Below are 18791 nucleotides of genomic sequence, written 5' to 3'. Positions count from 1 at the left end.
AAAATAGCAAGACCAACTTATTATTAATCTAGGATTTTTTATCCAATGATTTTAGAAAAGGATCAACTATAACATCCAAAAAATAATTTTAAAATATTTGATTTGATTTGATTGACACGAGCATAAATTTTTAAAAATTAAATGCTTAAAAAAATATTATTTAGCATTATATCACGTTTTTGTACAATAAAAATTAGTATTTTGATTTTGCACCTGTCATCTGTCAGTTTTTTATTGTTTCTTATCAAAACGCCTGTCAAAATTTTATAAATTCTATCTAGAGACAATAATTTCGTTGTTCTTCAATATTAAACAAAGCAAATTCTTTTTAATTTATATTTTCTGCACAAAAAAAAAACTATAAATACAAGATTTATTTTACCCATTATGATTTTCTGGGGAAAAAATAATTATATTGTTTTAATATATTTATCGTGTTATTTCTGTTCATTAGAGGATAACGTAGATATGGATATTGAAATGGCTCATGCTGATAATAATATGGACGTGGAAAGTAGTAATGAAGATATTGTTCAATTGACTGAGGCTGCCTATGAAGATGAAATAGCCCGATTTAAAGAAGAATTGAAAATTTATTTTAATAAACTAACAAAATCAAATGATACTGTCATAATTTATTGTAGGCGTGAGACAATTTTTTATTCAGCGATTGCATATCTTTTCGTCTTGGAAAAAGTCGAGTTATTAAAGTATAATTATAGTGTGAAATTCATCGATGAAATAGGACAAGATGGAGGTGGTCTCAGTAAAGAATATTTCACTTTGTTCATTCAAGAAATTTTCAAACCCGAAAGAAAATTGTTCTATTCACCAAGTGGAGATACTTCTGGGATTATTCCTATGAAATATTGCTCTGGAACTAATCCACAAATAAGAAATTTGGCCTATAAAACTTTAGGTATAATCATGGCTTTAATGTTGCGAAAATCAATTATAGCTGATGTTAGATTTGATCCAATCGTGTGGAAAAAAATTTTAGAAATTGATATCACAACGGAAGATTTTGAAAATATTGATAAAAATTACTACAGAAATTTAATGAGTTTAAAAGAAAATAAAGACTTGCTTGAAGATTCAGAACTTACTTTTGTAGATGAAGATGGAATTGAATTGAAAACAGATGGAAAAAACATTGTCGTAGACGAAACAAACGTTGATGAATATATTGATACCTTATTAAAACATAAATACAGTAAGAATATAAGTGAAGAATGTGATTTAATAAAAGAAGGTTTGCATAAAGTAATACCTAAAGATATGTTGTTAGGGAAATTATCTCAATCTTCCTTCCAGAAATTAATTTGTGGAGAAAGTTTCATCGATATTGAAGATTGGAAAGCAAATACTAAGTATACGGATGAAAGTTATGTAAGTGGGGGCGAAAAATTTACAGAAGATTCTCAAGAAATTATTTGGTTTTGGAATGTTATGGAAAGTTTAACACAAGAAGAGAGAAGTAAAGTTTTATATTATGTAACTGGATCTCGTAAACCACCAGTAGGAGGATTTAAAAATCTTTGCATTGGAAATAGAAAAGAATTGTTTAACATTTTGCCTGATGGTAAAGAAAAAATTGATAAACTGCCATGGGCAAGAACATGCATGAATAGACTATATCTTTCAAACTTTTCTTCTGAGGAAGTTTTACGAAAAAATCTCTTAATTGCGCTCGAATGGCCCGAGAAAGAATTTGATATCGCGTAATAAAGGTCTTATGGGTATTTTAATATTAATTAAATATACTTATTTATAAAATTGTATATGTATAGAATTAACATTTTTTATTTTTAAAGAAAATACAATTTGCTTTTATTAGAGTATTTTAACATAGGTTATTTTTGTTTCTTGAATAAATATTTAATTACCATATTTTTAGAGGTCATAACTTTACCTCTTTGTATGTATTATTATTGAATTTTACTTTTTTTTACGAGAATATTTCTAAAATTGTATGGAAATTGTACTAGTTGAACTACATTTAATAATATCAATCTAAAGTCAATAAAAAAATACAAGTAATGTTGTAAATTTTTACCTGAGATAAATATGGCAAGCAGCTGATGCCGTATTATTTAAGTTGGAAGAGTTAGGTTCTTAACTGACGAGTACGTCAGACGTGCTATTCTCTTAAAATCCTGCTAAACACAGATCACAGGCATTCTTCTCTGTGGTTCTAATCCTAAGCGATAATTTTTAGCCTACAAGCAAGGCCTTTATGGAATGCTGCTGTGTATCATAAGTTATTGGCTGTTGAAGTTTTATATGCTTGGTGGCTTTTCTAAATAACAATAAAAGTTCTACTAGTTTTATTTTAATTCAGGTAATGTTATGTTTATAAATCTTTACCATTATATTTTTTTATATTTTATTAAAAAATCTCATATATTAATGTCAAAAAAAGCTTTTTTGTAAAGCATTTAAAATTCAATGTATTTATGTTTAAAGTACAACACAAAAACAAACTAAATGATTATCTCAAAAACATATTAAAAATATTTTAAATATAAGATTAATTATTAATTGATGTTGTAAATATTACATTGGCAAATTTTCTAATTATTTGCATTTAAATATCACAATAAATATCGTCTAAAAGAATTTCACAATTAAAACAAATTCATGTATATAATTATATCTATATAAGAGCATTGAACGAATCATTAAATTAATTTTACATCAAGTTATTTGCATAAACAAGATATAAGAATGTGAGATTGTATTTTCTTGCATTTTGCAATTATTATATATAATAGTGTTTCCTATTAACTACTGCACAAAAAAAATAAATTATAATGCTACAGTAATGAAAAGAAGGTATGATGTCAAGTTCAGCGAAGTACATCTCATTGTAATATGTATAATCAAAAAAATTGATATATAGGAACGGGAATTAGTATATATTTTACAAATTATGATTTTTAAGAGATAGTAATATAACAAATACATATATCAGCAGCTTTTTACTTTTATTGGCGTTATTCGATAAATTTATTATTAAAATGCAAATATTTTTTTTGTAATTAAATATTAAGTATTATAAAATTCGCTAACGAATTCTGGCCTAGATTTGCATTTTATATTTCTAAAAAAAATATAATTTGGCAATATAAACAGCTTAAAAGTTATTGATTTTTATTCTCTAAGCTTTTTATCAAAACTTCATGTATTTTTATCCCAAAATCCATGTTAAGTAGCTCCAAAACATCATATTCACTAAATTTAGATTTTATATTTTCTATGTTGATTTTATGTCTGGCATTATTACATATTTCATTGTTAATTTCACTTTCAAAAAATTCCATCATTGCGTAAAAAAAATGGGGTTTAACATTTCTTCTCAAATTTTCTTTCATATAATATTTTAATCTTTTGTAAAACTTTTCTTTCTCACAATTCTTAAAACTATTAATCAGATTCTCTACATTAATTTTTGAATAATTGAGTAATTTTCTCGTTTTATCATCGTAAATAAGTACATTGTCAATCAAATTATACCCTTGTGTTTTATAGTTATTTTCAAAATTCATATATATTTTATCATCATATAAGTTTTTTACAAATTTATTCAATGCATGATATTGAATTGTATTTAAAGCTTTCCTTAATTTTTTTTCAGATTCTATTTCAAGTATCTTTTTTATTTTCTCAATGTTTTTATCTTCATGTGATTTATCTATTAATTTTTTTCTTATTATGTCATTATTTTTTTCTATTTCATTTTCATTAATCCATGAACGTGTAAACACTTTGTCTGTTTTGTTAGATAAATTTACACCTATATTATGGACAGATTCTGTAAACAATAATATTACTTGGAATACATACTCAGAAACTATCTCCTTCATGTTTTTAATATTATCTATATGTAAAATATAAATTTCTTCGTATATTGTCAATAAATCAACTTGGACTTTGTCAGATGTTTCAATCAGCTCATTAAAATTGTTTTTCTGCGTTTTTTTATCTGCTATGATTTTTGCAATTTTTTTTAAAGTTCCAAACAAAGAATTACTAATAACATCATCTTCGTTCATAGAAATTTCGGCCTCTAGAAATAAACAGATTTTCATTGTGTACGTGCTAGATAAACATTCATACTTTAATAAAATCCTCAATGTATCTTTTAGAATTTGAATTTTTCTTTTTTCAGATAATGCTTCATTGGCAATTATTTTTTTTAACTCAGTTTCATCTAAAATTTTCTCAATTAACAAAAGGTGTGTAAAGATGATCCTCAAAGACGTTCTCGAATAAAATAAAATTCTATCTACAAGCAGCTTCAAATATATGTTGTTTTCTGTTATTCGAAAAAATAATTCAACACACTTAAATTTCTCTTCAGCTTTCAATATCATGGAGATTTTTACCAATAATTCTTGAAATTCAAACAATATTTTTATATTTTTTGCAGTTTTTTCTTTAAAAGAATAATAATAATCGCCTGAATCAAGTAAAAAAACTATTTCTTGATTTTTTAATTCAATTGTAAAATTATTACCTATGATTAATACATCATTTATAGTACAAAGTGGTAGGAAAGTGCCGATACAGGTATCAAAGTTTTCAATATTAGCATATAAATACAATTCGTAAAGATACTGAAATACTTTGTCATCATTTTCATTATCATATACCTTTTTTGTTATATTTGAAAAATAAAGATTTTCTAACCCCAATTCTTTAATGTCTAACTCAAAAAAATAATATATTTGGTCTATATATATACAAATCCATATAGAATTAATATTGCTGTTTTTAATATTTTCCCGTTGTATACATTGATCATAAATTTTATTTTCTATATAATAAAAATATCTCTTTGTTTTTGAACTAGTAATAGCTATCAAAGCATTATTTTCAATGATGTTTACATAACAGATATCTGAATGAAAGGGTCGTTTTTTCCTAACTATATTTTCTTTTTTTATATTATTAATTATTTTTTTCAAAATATAATTAGATTCATTAAATTTTAGATTATAAATTAAAATTATGGAATCAACTACTTTTTCTTTGTAGGCTTCAAATAAAATATGTTCGATTTCTTTCACTATATCATCAATGGATTTATAATTACAGTTAACTTTTATATTTTTGAACTTTGGCCGAATGTCTATGTTGCTCAATTGTATTGATAGCTTTATGCTTAAAATATTATCATTTTCATCAAATCCTAATAAAACTTCAAAAAAAAAATTCCTACGTTTTATTATTCCATAGTCTTTATTCTCTATCTTGTTTATTATCACCTCATTAAGCTTATCATATACGTGTTTACATCCCCGAATAACTAAAATAAGAGACAAGATTTTAGCGAAATACATATGACCTAAACAAAATGTTTTTTTAAAGATGAAAAATAATATAAACAAATCACAAAAAAACTTAATAAAAACATACACTAAAAATTTTTTGGTGAATTATGATTCAATTCAAAATAAAGTTATGGATATATTTTTTTTTTTGCATGTCAAAAAAAATCAACTAAAAAAATGCAAACAGGTGTTTTATTTATAGAAATTTTATATTTAGTGTTTATGTAATCTTATTGTATGTTTTCTAAAAAATATAAATATTAGGTTTCTCGATATGTGTCAATTAAATCCAATCTCAAGTCAAATTTACAAGAGTAAACTTTCAAACCAAGATTGCTGTATTTAAGGATGCCTAAAATTGTCTAAATGCAATATAACAAAATATAAATATCAAATTTCTCTAAAGTAAATCATGTACTTATCATTAAACGTTCAACATTTGCAACGTATATAATATTCTTTGTGGACATATTTAGTAATCAAATCTAATTTTTGTATTTAACGTTATTTATTTTTAGGATTATAAAAGTATATTTTAAGATATCAATTATTTATAATTTATTAAGTAAAAAAGTACATCCTTTAAGAAGTACTTAATTGATCGATCGAAGATGCTTAAACATTATAACTCAAAGGACATTTATTCTATTTTTATAACTTCACAAATGAAGTGCTAAAAGGGATGAGCAAGAGGAGTCAAATTACCTACATCTTTTAATATTAATCATACCAAATAGAATATTTATAGAGAATTAAATTATAAACTATTTTTTTACATTCAAATATATCTTTATCCAAATCGACCTGATTTGTATGTCAAATCTCATTTTATTATACATTCGATTTTAGAATGTAGAGTATATGCTTATTACTTTCTATCTGGCCAGATTTATATTTTTAACAGACAAGTCATTATGGAAGAAGATTTTTGAAATAATTCTTCTATATAAAAATTAAATTTTTTTTTTTTTTTTTTTTTTTTCTTTGCAAGTAAGAGGTAGGGAGAAACCTTACATAGGGACCAGAGGGATTTGGGTGTGATCCTTTTCCAACTGGTACTGTGAGATTCTTACTCACTAAAACTCCCTCCGTATAACTTGCCGGTGCAGCAAGCTCCGCCGTATCCATTGGACTTTGGCTCCAGGAGAACACTTTCCATTTATACCTCAAATCGCGTCCAGAGTGACCTCACAGCGGATATACTTAACGGGCATGGTTATCTATAACCCGAGGAGAGACATCATCGTACTTACTCAAAGGTCCCTACAATCGTCTGTATTGCACACACGGCTCCTTACACGACCACGTCCCCAGCCCGGCATTTTTATTGGACTGCGTTGACCACCAGTCTCCCACTAGTTTCGGCCACCGTGTTACAGAATCATGTAGGATAGGGTCCACGAGACCTTCTATTGCCCTACTTCGTCTAGTCTCTTAGTTAGCTCTAGGATCCCACTCTAGAGTGCACCAGCCATGGGCTCCAACTAGGCCGTACCCATTAGATACTTTTATGTATCATTAAGTCACCAAAGGGCGATACTGCTTTTTGGCCTTGAGGTGCGTTTCTACACTAGATGCTAATCCCCTTGTGGCTGGACACACACAAGTTTCATTGAATCAACTTAATGATTACCGTGGACATTTTCATCATCTGAGTTGTTCCAACTGCATCATAGAAAGTAGAAACAATTTGGTGCCCCTGGGACTCGAACCCAGCCCATTGGTCAATGAGAACATCCCTTCGACCACTCGGCCAAGGGCACCTCTAAAAATTAAAGCATATGTATAAACTCTTATCAAAAAATTTTAAAATGCAATATAATTATTATTATAATATAAAAGAATTTAAATTTACTTTTGAATATATTTTTATTAATTTTGTAATTTTATATTAGAAACGATCGATATTTTTGTCTCCTTCTTGTTCTTTTTTGCATTTACTTTATTTTGTTTAAAACAAAGTATAGACCTTCTAATTGGAGTTGTTTGCTACGATCCGTCCTTTTCTTAATTCAAAAATGAATAACATTTTTTTTGCCAAAGCAACCAATAGCTAATAATTTTCGATATAGGGTTTTTTGTAGATTTTTGCACGTTTTTAAAAACGGAGTAAAGAAAATGTTGAGGAAAAAACAAAAATAAATAAAAATGTATTAATACAACAAAAGGTAAAAAAAATATAAAAAACACCATATACTATATAAATTTTCTTTTATCTTTTACTACGACAAAGGTAGTTCTTAGTTCAACTATTTATAACGTTAGTAAAATATCTTATTCGATTAGAAAAGAAAATTAACATAAATCGCTGTAATATTAGAATTCTGTTTATTTCACAACTATTAAAAGTGATAAACCAGTCAAAATTTCAGGTGTTTGTAAATTCTGTTTATATGATCATAAACCTCAATAGAACGTGTAATTATCAATTTTAAAAACAAATATTGTACACATATATTACGTTTTAGTAAACAATTATTTGTAAGTATTTCTAATTCTTCTCTTGTCCAGACTTTTTCCTCCGTTTTTTAAAATCGGGAGGTAAAATACAAAAACCCTATATCGAAAATAATTGGCTAAAAATTACTATAACCATTATTCCTATACAAAATAAAAAAAAATTGTGCTGGTTACTGAATAACAATGAAGAATATGATGTTTTGTAAACAACCTTGCTCCTCGCATTCAACAAACAATGATAAGTTTACTATAAATATTCTGGATCGGAAAAAGTTGCAATTTATGCTAAAATGTCAAAAAAGCTGTGGAATCTATATAAAAAAGATTTAAGACAATTCTGATGCAAACCCGCTTCTCGCTCTACAACATATATCGACAATTAGGCTTAAAATGCCCAATATAAAATTTAAAAATTAAACCCATAAAAAACACTAATAAAATATCATAGGCAAGTTTCTCAGAGAAACTTGATTTAAAAAACAGACACTAAACGAGGTGATTGTCATCAATAGAATAAATTTAAATAGTGCACAATAAAATAAAGACAGTTAATCTTAAGATAAAACTAAGAAGAAACGACAGAATTTAATATAAATAAGTGCATTGTATATTTTATATATACAGACAAGAGTCCTTAAAATGACTTTAGAAAGCCTAAATATGTCAATCAGACATGGGCTTGATACTGAACATGAAGGTGTATTCGAGGACCCAATATGTGGATTTCAGGAGGAACTCCGGAAACTGTCAGAAGAAATTGTAAATATAGCTTGTGAAAAGTAATTAGTAAGTAAGTTATTATATTATACCCCAGTAAAGTATTTTTTAATATATTATGTGTTACGCGCTAGTCTTAAGAAGGATCGTTTGATATTGTAGTTGGTTCTTTTAGTGTTATGCTTTTTGTAAAAGAAGGCGTTTTCTTTTAAAATTTAGAATAAAGAAGATAAATACACCATCCACAATTTTTGTTCGGTGTCAAGTCTCTGATATATTTGACAGTGGGTTGGAAATTAGAAATTATTTGACAGCAATTTTAATACATGTAAAAAAATACATATTTAATGCTTCAAATCGTTTTAATTTTCCATATTTAAAGGTTAATTTAATATCTTTTGTGGATAGTTTTTATTTTTTCCTCCTATATATTAATTAGTACACTCAATACCCCTTAATGGATTTACCTTTCAGTACAAAAGATATCAGAGCATTCACTAGAATGGGACCAAGACAAATGCTTAAACAATTTGTAAATGCTAGCTATTCAGTCATTGGATATTATATGATTTTCAAATTGTTGTCTCTTATACTAAATAATGATTATCATATTGCCGTTGTAATTAGTGAAAGTATGAGTCCGGGGTTTGAAAGAGGGGATATTATATGGCTAAGAAAAAAAACCCATGGTGTAGGAGACATAACTGTATTTCAGTTGTACAAAAACGCAATACCTATAGTTCATCGTTGTATAAAAAAAATTGGGACACGAACTCTTACAAAAGGAGATAATAATTTAGTTGATGATGTGGGGCTGTATAGGCCTAATCAGTATTACTTGGCCCCAGAAGACGTGAAATCCTGTGTTGTTGCTTTTGTTCCGTATTTTGGTATGATGTCCATATGGGCTAGTACAATACCCGCTTTAAAATATATTATGTCAAGTATTATAGGCTTAAGTGTTTTATTTACGAGAGAATAAAATAAAAAAATACCAATTAAATTAACATTTATTAACCTTAAGCAGACATAGCGGTTATATATATGAAAAATAAAAGTTTGCTTGACCTTCATATAAACAAAATGAATTGTAGGTTGCGAAAAAAAATTTTTACATAACAAAATCAAAAATAGCTCCACCAAATTTGACTTTTAACATAAAAAACTGTTAAGAATAATTTTAAAATTTTATATTTTTTGTTTTGTACTTTATAAAGTTGAACAGACATTGCTTTAGCTTTTTATATATTGATCTTTAATTTGAAAATTCAAATTTAAATACTTAAAATACCATGGATATCATATTAAATAAGCTGCAAAGTATGCCTTAAAGCGATTTTCAAATCGACGAAATTAAGTTTATCTTAGTAGTTTTTACGGTCAACCTCTAATTTGCTCTCTAATTATTCGAGATTTCGAATAAACAAGCTTAAACTATAAATAATGACTTCTGTTGATGCTACAGAGTTTTTATGTTAAAAAAATAAAAAAAAATTGTTTTAATAAAATTATGATCTGTAATAACTGTTTTGACAATATCAAAATTAAAAGATTGTTTTCCCATTTATACTTAAACAAAAAAATGTCAAAAAACAAAATGATAGCCAAACAAGTACATTAAAATTAATGGGTAGTCGTAAAAAATAATCATAATTGCGCACCAAACAAAACATCTGGTTTTAGAATAAATTTCAAAATGTTTGTACCAAAAGTTCTGAACTATCGTCCTTCGTAAAAAAACCCTCAAAAGGGTTTGTCGATACATTTTTTTCATAAGTAAGAAATTAAAGAATCACTCATAAAGGACAAGATGGACATATGACAGTACTTATATTCCACTATTGCTGTAAGATTATTATCTCCAAAAACGCCACAATATAACCCATTATGTGGTAATCAACTTTGTATAAATTGGACATTGGCTCCAGTAGAATCTCAACCTTCTATGGTCATATCGCGTTAATGATTTATAGCGAATATGACTAAAGAGCACAGTTCGAATAACACAAAGAGGGACGTCGTCATACAAACACGAAAGCCCCGACTTTCGTCTGCATCTCACACATTTCTCTTCATATTGCTTCAATAATCTCCCAGGATTGCATAGGTTGCTTTGACCACTTGGCTCCCATATAACAATAAAAAAAAATTACATCATTATTTATAATTAAGTATAGAGCCGTCCTGCTTCGTTTGGAAGGTCCATAATAAGCCTTTAGATTCTCATTCAAGTTTAATCATTGTTTTTTCTATTATAGTACTATACGTACATTTAAGTAGCATTAGCATTATTTCCGACCCGTTAAGTTTATCAGCTAAAATAAATCCTCTAATGTCTGTACATCACATAAGATTCATGAATCAACTGAAAAATTTCCCGTGCATGATTTCATTTGTCAAGATATCAATCACAGTAATCAGAAAAAAATATTATATTGTGTAAATCTAAACACTCATTTACGAATCAACATATTGCTTTTGATCACTTAGTAACAGGGTCCTTCAAAATTCACACTGTGACTCTAAAATTGCCACAAGTAACTTTTAATTTTAAGGTTTAATGCTTTGAAAAATAATCTTAGTGTTAATTTTTGGTTATTATTAAGGAAATAGCAGTACTTAAGATACATCTATTATACAACAATGATCATATTGCGTCATGGTAATATTTAAAGTGCCTATCGAATTCAAAACCAACTTAATTAATTTCCATTTTATTAATAAATTCCCTATCCTAGTTATAACAATTTTTTCATTATCTATACCAGAATCCTCAAAAAATTCGTTTTTTATAATTATGGATTATTTATTTGAATATTATTATATGTACAAGCGCTATTAATGTGAGAAGATGCTACTAAAACGTCGTTTTGCCACTATTAGTATGGTATATGCAATAAAAGTCCGATGGCCGGGGCAAAATTTTGTTAAATATCCGCAGCGGAGTGCTTATATACTCTACTTCATTCTTCGATATATATATATATATATATATATATATATTTCAGGTATTGTTTTTTTAAACGAGGTATACTAATAGGCCTAGCATATGCTTTCACGGATACAAAAATATAAAATGCCGACATTAGATTTTTATGCCTACAAATGTTTAAAAATTTAAATTTGATGAGACTAATACATGAACTTGGGAATCGAAATTGTAGCCTATTATAATTGACAATTGTTGTGTCAACTCGAATATCTCTTATTTACAGATCAAGGCTGTCAAAATTATAATCGGGGCTATAATCATGCCCGACACAGTACAACTCAGACTTACACACTATTTTATACAAAGAAGTTCTTTCTTCGTCGAAAAAAAGATTATTGCGAGAATATATCTAATTCTATAATATGTAACGGTTTTAATACTTCATCTATACTAGTAGTTAAATGGATCTTCATTTAATATTACAATTTTAAAAAAAATACGGCCGGTACATATAAATTTGGGGGAAATATTGGATTAGAATATGAAATTTCTTTTTTGAAGGATATAATTTGTATTTTTTTAATATTTGATCTTAATGTATATGACGTATAAATCGTCGTTATTAAATTTATACTTACGTATAAACAAACTTGATATTTAAAAACATGGAATTTGTTGTTTTTTGGTTAAATACCTATATTAATGAAAGATATTGATATAAACGTCACTTTATTTTTCTTAAAAAATTAATTCTTATGCGGTAGCCAACATTGAAAGGGTTGTTTAAATTTCTGCAAATTTATTATTTATAGAAAACAATCTACAGATATAAAACCCTTACATCTAAAAATGCAGCAACATAAAGTCATACAAAGAATTTTATTGTATCATAATCTTTTTGTTTTCTGAACCGAATAATTATTTTTTATAGAAATTTAAAGAATAAGTGTAAATATATTCACAAAATGGTACTTTGTGATTGCTTGTTTTGAATATAGGTCTTAAAAATAAATACTTTACCTTATATAAAAAACACTAACTAGTATTACAACACATAAATTTAAAAAATATTGTAATTTAATTTATCACTTTTCTATGCTAATTTTAATTTGAAATTGCTCATATAATTAAAGCATGATTTTCATTTGTTACTATAGTTTTGTTTTTACGTTCACTTAGTTTAAGGCGTATAATTTTAATGCTGTAATTTGTTTTTGAAAAAAAAATTATATTTTCATTTTAATACCATGCTATTTTGGGACGGGTTCATGATTTATAAGATAAATTCTAGCGTCTGCTTATAATATATCAAAAATATGATATTTCAAAATTATATTGTGATTATTGATACTGACACCTATTTCAAGGAAATTTTGCTCATTACAATTTATATTTATGTGTTAGTAATGTTTTGCTATGCATATCAGCTTGTTAATACAATTAATATATTCTAAATAACTCTACTTTTACATTAAACTTATTTGTGTTGTTATTTCGTTGATTACTTATATTTGAACTTATACAATTAAACAACTCTTATTATGCAAAAAATACATCGGGATTTCTGCCGATTTATTGCAATATAGATTAAATTTTATTTATAAAGTTTATATTATTAAATATAACGTTCCTATCTAAAAGAATTCTTTGTAGTGCTGTCGATAATAAAATTTTGAGCATCAATGTATTATCTCTATTATTATCAAAATATAATACTAAAAAATTAATTTTATTTTGTTATGTTACACGCCGTATTGAGTCATGATTGTTGATAAATGTAATTATCATAATAAATGCTTTGTTGCTTATTTGTATTCATAGTTAGTAAAAAACTCTTCTGATAATTTCAAAAAAAATATCGATTTTTCATGATTATTTCTTTGGTTGTACATTTGCCTAGCCAGTTATTAAAAAAAATAATAAGAACTAAAAATCTTTTTTTCGGTTTTATAAATAAATTTTTAGATACCCTAGTTACTATGTTTTTTGTAATGTTTTATCAGATTTACACTTCAGATAAATTGGAAGATGATTTTAATTCACATGAAATATATGCAACTGCTAAAAACTTGACGAAATTTTATGATGAAAATCCAAACAAAACAAAATGTTTAAAATATTAATAAAAAATACAGAAACTATACAATACGACGACATTGACATTAATAAGCTATCTGTAGTATCTAATATAGTATTCAAAATATTAATGTACGACTCTTTAGTTGATGAAATCAGGAATTCATTTTTTTACGTAGAAAAAACGATAAATATTAAACAAATGAAAAATTTGAAACGAAAATTTCAACTAAACGTTATTTTGTTCTTAATCAAGACAAAACCTAAATTAAGATTAAGAGAAATCAATAAATTTATACAGGCTTTAGCATTTAACAGTTATAAATTGATATATCATTTAAGTTCGTCATACATACTTGAAAAAAAGGTAGATATGGCCATACTTGAATATAGTTTAAGAAATAATATTGAGTTAAAGGTAAATATTGAATGTGAAGAAAAAATTACACAAGTATTTAAAGAAAACTTGTATAATGAAATATATAATAATAAGAAATCATTTTATGCATCCAATCCAACACTAACAATTAATCCTTTGAATAATGAGCATGGCAATGATTATAATTTGACCTTAACGACTGAATCTACTAAAAAGGACATTAATGAAAGAATTAGTAAAATTTGTACTAGACCAAGATGTGACTAAAATCGAAAAGAATAAAAATCAATTTAAGTATAATGAAAATGTACGTTTCATTTTTCCAAATAATTTTATATTTTTATTAGAATTAAATTTTACATCAAGTTTAATTTGAATAGATATAAATCCTGATCGACCTATCTAAAATAAGTAGATTATCGTAATATTATGTTATTTCTATTTATACAAAAAATGAATTTTTCGAATATTGTTATGCGTCGTGTAGCGATTCTTGTAGCGTCTCAGGCATAAATTTTCATCATATTTCTAAATTCTTATTTTTTACTGAACATAAATGCATTATGTTCCCATTATATAATATGTATATTGTTACTTTGCTTATATCCAATCGATACCAGTAATAAAACAATAGAGGTTTTTTGCTTGTCCTCGAAATAAAAAGCGATTTACAAACTTATAATGGCGATGGAGATTATACTTGTATGTTTGGATTCTCTCGTCAAATTCATTTTCCTATATTAAACAAAATCTAACTGACTAAATTTTTTTAATATTTATCATTTTAAATTATATTATTGATTTTATCATAAATTACATCTAGATTTACTTTGAATTAAGAATTCAATAACTTTTCATTTCAGCCCTAAATAACTGCAATTTATCCATTAAAGAAATACATTTTGATTGCTTGATTGCGATTTGTTTTTTTATAAAATATCATATTACGTGGCAGGGCTAAAGTGCACTATAGGAATATTTTTTGAACTAGGGTTTTTTGTTTTTTTTTGCCCCTTTTTTTGAAAAAATGGAGGAAGGAAGATGGAGAGGAAGAATTAGAATTTATATATAATGAACTGATAAGAGAAAAAACAATAAATATTTGTGATCAATGTGGAGGTAAAATACGTAAAGTAAGTAAGAAGGAGTATTTATTAACTTGTACTTGGAAGGGATGTCGAAAGACAATTTCTATTTGGAATGACACTTTCTTTAGTAATTCTAAACTTTGTCATTTACTAACATTACAAATACTTAATCTGTGGATTCTTGGGTATCCCAGTAAGTATATTTGTCAAATTTTACATTGTTCGAAAAAAACTATATCTACAGTATTAAAAAAACTAAAAGAAATGAACATTTACGATAAGTATTTGTCATCAATGACCATTATTGGAGGAGAGGACATAATAGTAGAAATTGATGAGACGAAGATAGGAAAAAATAAAAACCACCGAGGCAAGCTAGTGAAAGGATTTTGGTGTTTTGGAATGACCGAACGTACATTGGAACGTAAAATAATACTAGTACACATAAAAAAGGGATAAAGAAACTCTAACAGCACTTTTATTAAAATATGTAAGCACAAAAAGTATCATACATAGTGATATGCGAGAGCCTATAATTCTTTAGGTACTTTATTTAGCCAACACCATATGGTTAACCATACATTACACTTTAGAGACCCAATCACGGGAGTCCATAACAATACCATAGAAGGTAATTGGCGTTCTCTAAAAAATTCTATACCTAATAGAAACAGATCAGCCAATAGTGCAAAACTATATCTGTTTAGGTATATGCTTCAAAGAAATTCTTCTACTTCAGTCTTTGCTGCTTTATTAAAACTTTTATTCTACTTGTTAATTTTCTTTCTTCCTCTCCATCTTCCTTCCTCCATTTTTTCAAAAAAAGGGGCAAAAAAAAACAAAAAAACCCTAGTTCAAAAAATATTCCTATAGCGCACTTTAGCCAGTTCTTCTTCTAATAAAAAGCCTTCTTCAATAACCAGCTCTCCTTCTGGTAACATTAATGTTATCAGCATACAATATGACAAATAGTGCTTCAAAAAAACCTTTTCTTTTAAACAAGTATTAGAGACGCTTTACTTATTAAAGAGGACCATATTGAGTTTTTAATACTAAACATTAGACAAATTATATTATATTTAAAGACGTAAACTGTACATTTAAAAATTTATTTTTAAATAAAAATCTAGCAAAATGTAACATGACGATTTTGGTTTGACAAATGCTAAAAAAAGAGTTTTATCTTAATCAACTGTACTGAATACATTATTTAGATGTAAAATATGACTTTATCTGAATATTATTTTAAACTACTTAAATGTTTTTTGACCGACCTTTTTGCTACGATTAAACAAAAAAAAATTAAATAACTAAATTCATTATACAAACAAGTTATAAATTTGGGCTTAATTGTCAAAATATAAAATTATCTGAGGATAATTTTATAATATGTGATATTGATAAAGAAAACATCTTTGATTTTAATTTGTATAGATGATGTTTTTTATTGTTTGAAACACATACATAATTTTATCTGTCTCTCGTTTTTTATTTTGTTCCTTTTTTACCCCTTCATGGATTTACTCTTCAGTACAAAGGATGTCGCAGCGTTTACTAGAATGGGACCTAGACAAATGCTTAAACAATTTGTAAATGCTAGTTATTCAATCATTGGAACTTATATGATGTGGAAATTGTTTTCTCTCATTCTAAATAATGACAGTCCTATAGTCGTAGTGCTTAGTGAGAGCATGAGTCCTGGGTTTGAGAGAGGAGATATTTTATGGCTAAGGCCAAAATCTTATGGTGTAGGAGACATGACCGTATTTCAATTATACAAAAATACGATTCCTATAGTTCATCGTTGTATTAAGAAATTTGGTACACGAACTCTTACTAAGGGTGACAATAATAGACTTGATGATGTCGGCTTATATAGGCCTAATCAATATTACTTGGCCCCACAAGATGTGAAATCTTGTGTTGCTGCTTATATTCCCTATTTCGGTATGATGACCATTTGGATAAATACCATACCTGCTGTAAAATTCACTGTATTGAGTCTTATAGGATTAAGTGTTTTATTCACAAGAGAATAAATATTATTTTATTGAAATTCTTCTATCGTTTTAATGACAAGTAAAAATAAATTAAAAACTGTAATTTTTTGATCATGTTCAAAACAGCCAAAATCGTTGTATTATGTCAATTTTTATACAAGGCTACACATATATAGCTTTATAGACTTTATAATAGAAAAATACAGCATTCTCTATTACGCTCACAAAACTTAGGCAAAATTTTGTCTCTAAAGTCATGTGGAACATTTATCGTAAGTTAGAATATTGTACTGATTTGGATAAACCAAAAAATATAGAAAATCTTTGATGAAAAAACACGACTGTGTTTGTTATTTGAATTTTAAATAAAATATGTCAAAGATATCAAAATCTGACATGATATATTTGACGTGTGTAGCACTTTACGTTCACGTTTGACACACACAACATTAAGTAACTATTCTAATAGTGAAAATGAGAAAAAAGATTGTCTATTTATATGAAACAAAATAATATAAAAGAAAGAATATTTTTGATGCCAAATTCTCAATCAAAAACCCATAACATGCTATGCGATTCCGTTTAATTTGTTTGCAAACTCTATAATTTAACATATATAAACTGAAAGCTGGGTTTTATGAATGTTTTCGATTATTTGAATTACTTACTACTAAACCAATTGCAAAAACAACTTCGAATTAAATACCAATAGAAAATTTTTTGATTTTAAATATAAGCTTCTCTTAGCATATCAGATCGGTTGATAAGTAAATTATAAAAACGATAAATTTTAATAATATTGCATTTAATTTATATTATTGACTACTATTTTTAAAAAATTACTTATATGAAATTTCTAAAATTTTGCAGATTGATGTGGAAAAAACATATTTTATTCAAAATATAGAAACCAAATGAAATTTTTTGTATTAAATTTCAAATGATATCGGTATCCTTTGTTCATCATATTCTAAATATTTTCATAAAAAAATGATCTAGCTGCTCTAGACAACGAAATAGTTCAAACATTGCGAGATTAACTTTGTTTTTTAGAAAAAATTTGCAAATTACAACCTTTTTTTGATTGTTATATTTTCTAAAGCAATAAGTAAAATATAGATTTTGTGAAACAGAAATTACAATATCAAGGATGTATTTTTTTACTTTATTTTGACGATTAGAATAACTATTTTTCGGTGAAGCCAATTTGATAAAAAAATAATTTAAATTTTTTATCTCTGTTAGTTGAAATTGGGCGAAACAAATAAGTCTGGATAACGGAGTACAAAAAACTCGTTAAGCACTTTTATATTGTAATTATAGCAAAAGTAGTTTTTCAAGTCGATACAGTAGATAATATTATTTGCAAAATCTAAAAAATTAAAATAAATAAGATCAAACTAACAAAAAAAAAATTAATTTTCTCTTTAATTATAAGTAGATCTTAAAAACATGATACATGCTTGTATAACGGCACCTTAATAGTTTTAGTGGTTTTATATAAAAAATTTATCAATAGGTCGATTGGCATAGAAAAATGTTCTTAGAGACATTACGACCAAGACATAAATTTTGGATCTTTTCTTAAAATGCCGCTTTAAGAGTGCTGACGAAGACAGAAACATCGAGCTAAAGCGTTCATGTAGCGTTTAGAACGACAGGAATATTCTATAAAAGGTGCCCTTGGCCCAGTGGTAGAAGGCAATTCTTCCATTGAGCATTGACTGGGTTCGATTCCCAAGAGCACCAAAATTGTTTCTACTTTCTATGATGCAGTTGGAACAACTCAGATGATGAAAATGT

The 18791-nt window shown here is 26.6% G+C and overlaps 5 protein-coding genes across 5 annotated transcripts; 4 read left to right on the top strand and 1 right to left on the bottom strand.

Annotated features, from left to right (window-relative positions):
* Positions 1–387: 387 nt before the first annotated feature.
* On the top strand, positions 388–1725 carry VNE69_06244 (E3 ubiquitin-protein ligase; the record flags this gene model as incomplete). Its single annotated transcript, XM_065474004.1, has 1 exon — positions 388–1725. One exon carries the CDS (start codon positions 388–390, stop codon positions 1723–1725), a length of 1338 nt encoding a protein of 445 aa, XP_065330076.1.
* Positions 1726–3143: 1418 nt separating this feature from the next.
* Positions 3144–5345, bottom strand: VNE69_06243 (uncharacterized protein; the record flags this gene model as incomplete). The annotated part of the gene is made up of 1 exon (XM_065474003.1): positions 3144–5345. The coding sequence occupies one exon, from the start codon at positions 5343–5345 to the stop codon at positions 3144–3146; it is 2202 nt and encodes a 733-aa protein (XP_065330075.1).
* Positions 5346–8970: 3625 nt separating this feature from the next.
* VNE69_06242 (signal peptidase complex catalytic subunit SEC11) lies at positions 8971–9495 on the top strand (the record flags this gene model as incomplete). The annotated part of the gene is made up of 1 exon (XM_065474002.1): positions 8971–9495. One exon carries the CDS (start codon positions 8971–8973, stop codon positions 9493–9495), a length of 525 nt encoding a protein of 174 aa, XP_065330074.1.
* A 4057-nt stretch (positions 9496–13552) lies between these two features.
* Positions 13553–14167, top strand: VNE69_06241 (uncharacterized protein; the record flags this gene model as incomplete). The annotated part of the gene is made up of 1 exon (XM_065474001.1): positions 13553–14167. The coding sequence occupies one exon, from the start codon at positions 13553–13555 to the stop codon at positions 14165–14167; it is 615 nt and encodes a 204-aa protein (XP_065330073.1).
* Positions 14168–16502: 2335 nt separating this feature from the next.
* Positions 16503–17027, top strand: VNE69_06240 (signal peptidase complex catalytic subunit SEC11; the record flags this gene model as incomplete). Its single annotated transcript, XM_065474000.1, has 1 exon — positions 16503–17027. The coding sequence occupies one exon, from the start codon at positions 16503–16505 to the stop codon at positions 17025–17027; it is 525 nt and encodes a 174-aa protein (XP_065330072.1).
* Positions 17028–18791: the final 1764 nt, after the last annotated feature.

The sequence above is a fragment of the Vairimorpha necatrix genome, chromosome 6 (genome assembly GCF_036630325.1).
Source record: "Vairimorpha necatrix chromosome 6, complete sequence".
In the NCBI taxonomy this organism is placed as follows: Eukaryota; Fungi; Microsporidia; family Nosematidae; genus Vairimorpha; species Vairimorpha necatrix.
Note: the sequence above shows the minus strand (reverse complement) of the source record. Positions and strands in the feature narration are given on the sequence as shown.